The sequence below is a fragment of the Aplysia californica genome, unplaced genomic scaffold, assembly GCF_000002075.1.
Source record: "Aplysia californica isolate F4 #8 unplaced genomic scaffold, AplCal3.0 scaffold01012, whole genome shotgun sequence".
Classification (NCBI taxonomy): domain Eukaryota; kingdom Metazoa; phylum Mollusca; class Gastropoda; order Aplysiida; family Aplysiidae; genus Aplysia; species Aplysia californica.
In genome coordinates this window covers 111,412-114,018 of record NW_004798282.1, presented here as the reverse complement: position 1 = coordinate 114,018, position 2,607 = coordinate 111,412, and the positions used below count along the sequence as shown (strand labels likewise).

Here is a 2,607-nt window from a genome sequence, read left to right as displayed (position 1 = left end):
TGTGTGTGTGTGTGTGTGTGTGCGCGTGCGCCTGGAGAAAGGTCACAGTTGTAGGAAATTTTTATATTAAAACAGGGGCATTTTCTTGTAGCAAATTTAATGCTAAACACACTGATGAAATTTTTTTTCAAAATTATTGTCTTGAATAGTTTTAAAGATATGCCACACTTTGTAACACAGGGTAAAACCAAAGTTTGGATGAAGAAAAACCAAATTGCTAGTACATTTTTTAACCATTGGTTAATTACAACAGGTCGTAAAAATAACAATAAAAATATTTAAACTTACAATGTTATAGAAGCCTTTCAATACGTTATTAAGAAATGGTTAAAAATGTGTTTTTTGATGGGATTAAACTTGTGACTAGATATAACACAATTTCACCCGCCGTTCAAAAATAGCTTTACCAACAACTGAAACTTTTTATCCAGGAATACACACATACACACACAAACCAACACACACACAAACACAAACAAGCAAACATTTCTCCGCCGTCTTTGTCCAAACAGGACCCTAAACTCGGCTCCGTTCAATTTTTTATTTAAAACTAAAAAGTACAAACAAATATTATGTACTGCCTCCAATGCAAACGGTTCAACTTTTAGTTAATTTATGCAAATATTATGTTTCTTAAATTGAGAACAAATAACTCTCGGGTATCTGATTTACGCTACCCAGTAACTAGGCAAAAAAAAGTTATTTCTTTAGTTAATTTAGTAACATTTCATAATGATCGCTCATTTAATAATTTCTGTGGACTTAATAGTAAAAATAAATCTTTTCAAAGCGTGTAGGCTATCCCCGTGTGTATATTCTGTGTGGACAGTTCAGATGCTGCTGTTGACAGACTTGTTACAATTAGTGACCGAGTGACGTCATCGCGCTATCTGACCTTGACCTTGTCCCGTGGGTCACGTGGCCCTCCATGTATGGCAAGCTGGAGGCCGGAAACATTAGCCTAGTAATCAGTAGTGTAGAGCAGTCTTTGGCGCAGTGGAACATTCGAGAGAATACTGGTCACCAACACCATAACCGCCACCATCACCACCACCACCACCACAACAACATCAGTAACAACAGTAACAACAGCAACGGTGAAAACAACAATAGCCATACTACTACTACCACTACTACTACTACCAACGCGGAGAACACCAGCAGCAGCAGCAGCAACACTACCAACAACAACAACAACAACAACAACGACGACGATCAAACTGACGACTGCAACAAGGCCCAAAGTCAGCCCATCCAAGACGTTTACAACATCAGCAGCAGCAGCAGCAGCCGTAGTAGAAGCAGCAGAAGCAGCAGCAGCAGCAGCAGTAAAGAATCTCACCACGAAAGCCAGGGACCAGCAAACCACATCGGGAGATCCCCCGAGGAGATAAAAAGCCAAAGTTTCTCTCCCGGATCTTGTCAACAAAGCGGCGACAATCATTCTGTGACTCTTCCTGGCGCACAAACCGACAGTGACCCGTGCGACTTCTTACACGAGGGGGGAAACGCTGTAACAACTGAGAACAACAACACCAACACCAACAACAGCAACAACACCGGCGGTGTTGAAGACCACCACGTGCCTCATCCCGACAACAACGACAACGACAACGACAACGACAACGACAACGACAACAACGACCGAAGCGACGACCACCCCGTCGCCCACGAGACCAGCGATAACAACAACAGCGATTTAACAGACCTAAGTCCCGGCTGCACCGCAGACCGAACCCCCAACAACATGGGCCACTCTGCAGACGCTTTCTCTGGGATCTGCTTTTATAAAGTGAAGTAAGTGTTTTTGCTCAGTAGGTCTAGTGATAGTTTTACGGCATTTTCGAGCAACGGAAATACGTAGAAGTGTCGGAGATTAGAGGTAATACTAGATCTAGAGAGGGTTTGAACTTTTGTGTACTGAACTCTCTCTCTCTCTCTCTCTCTCTCTCTCTCTCTCTCTCTCTCTCTCTCTCTCTCTCTCTCTGTGTCTCTCTGGGATATGCTTCTATAAAGTGAAGAAAGTGTCATGAAATTATCGTACTGTTTCGCTTTGGACTAGTATGAGCTTTACTGCACTTGTAACAGAAATACGCTAAATATAAGTGCCAGAGATTAGAGGTGATACTACAGAGGGTCTGTCTATATCGAAGCAACCATCGTACCATCGTCCTTATTCTCTCCTCCTTCTTTTCTTTGTATGGAGAATGAGAGAGAGAGAGAGTGAGAGAGAGAGAGATAGAGAGAGAGAGAGCGAGAGAGAGATAGAAAGAGAGAGCGATAGAAAGAGAGAGAGAGCGAGAGAGAGAGAGAAATAGAGAGAGAGATACAAAGAGAGAGAGAGCGAGAGAGAGCGAGAGAGAGAGCGCGCTCGAGAGAGAGAGAGAGAGAGAGAGAGAGAGAGAGAGAGAGAGAGAGAGAAAGAGAGAGAGAGACAGACAGCTCTCAGTACACAAGAGTTTCAACCCTCCCCAGGTGAGAAAATAATCTCCGACAATTTTAATGGCCGTCTGTCTCTCACGTCATGTGACCGTGAGGCAACTTCCGGTTCTTGCACAGGAAGGAAGTGACGACGCGAGAAACGTTCTAATACGTAGAACAGGGAGG

At 43.3% G+C, this 2,607-nt stretch overlaps 1 protein-coding gene across 1 annotated transcript in view; it reads left to right on the top strand.

Moving 5' to 3' along the window:
* Nucleotides 1–1,142: 1,142 nt before the first annotated feature.
* LOC101864347 (myosin light chain kinase 3) overlaps nucleotides 1,143–2,607 on the top strand; it is a gene marked incomplete in the record, with an annotated part of 40,699 nt that continues 39,234 nt past the window's right edge. The window contains 1 exon segment of the mRNA XM_013089665.2: nucleotides 1,143–1,797. Within this exon segment, the coding sequence (XP_012945119.1) occupies nucleotides 1,748–1,797 (50 nt within the window).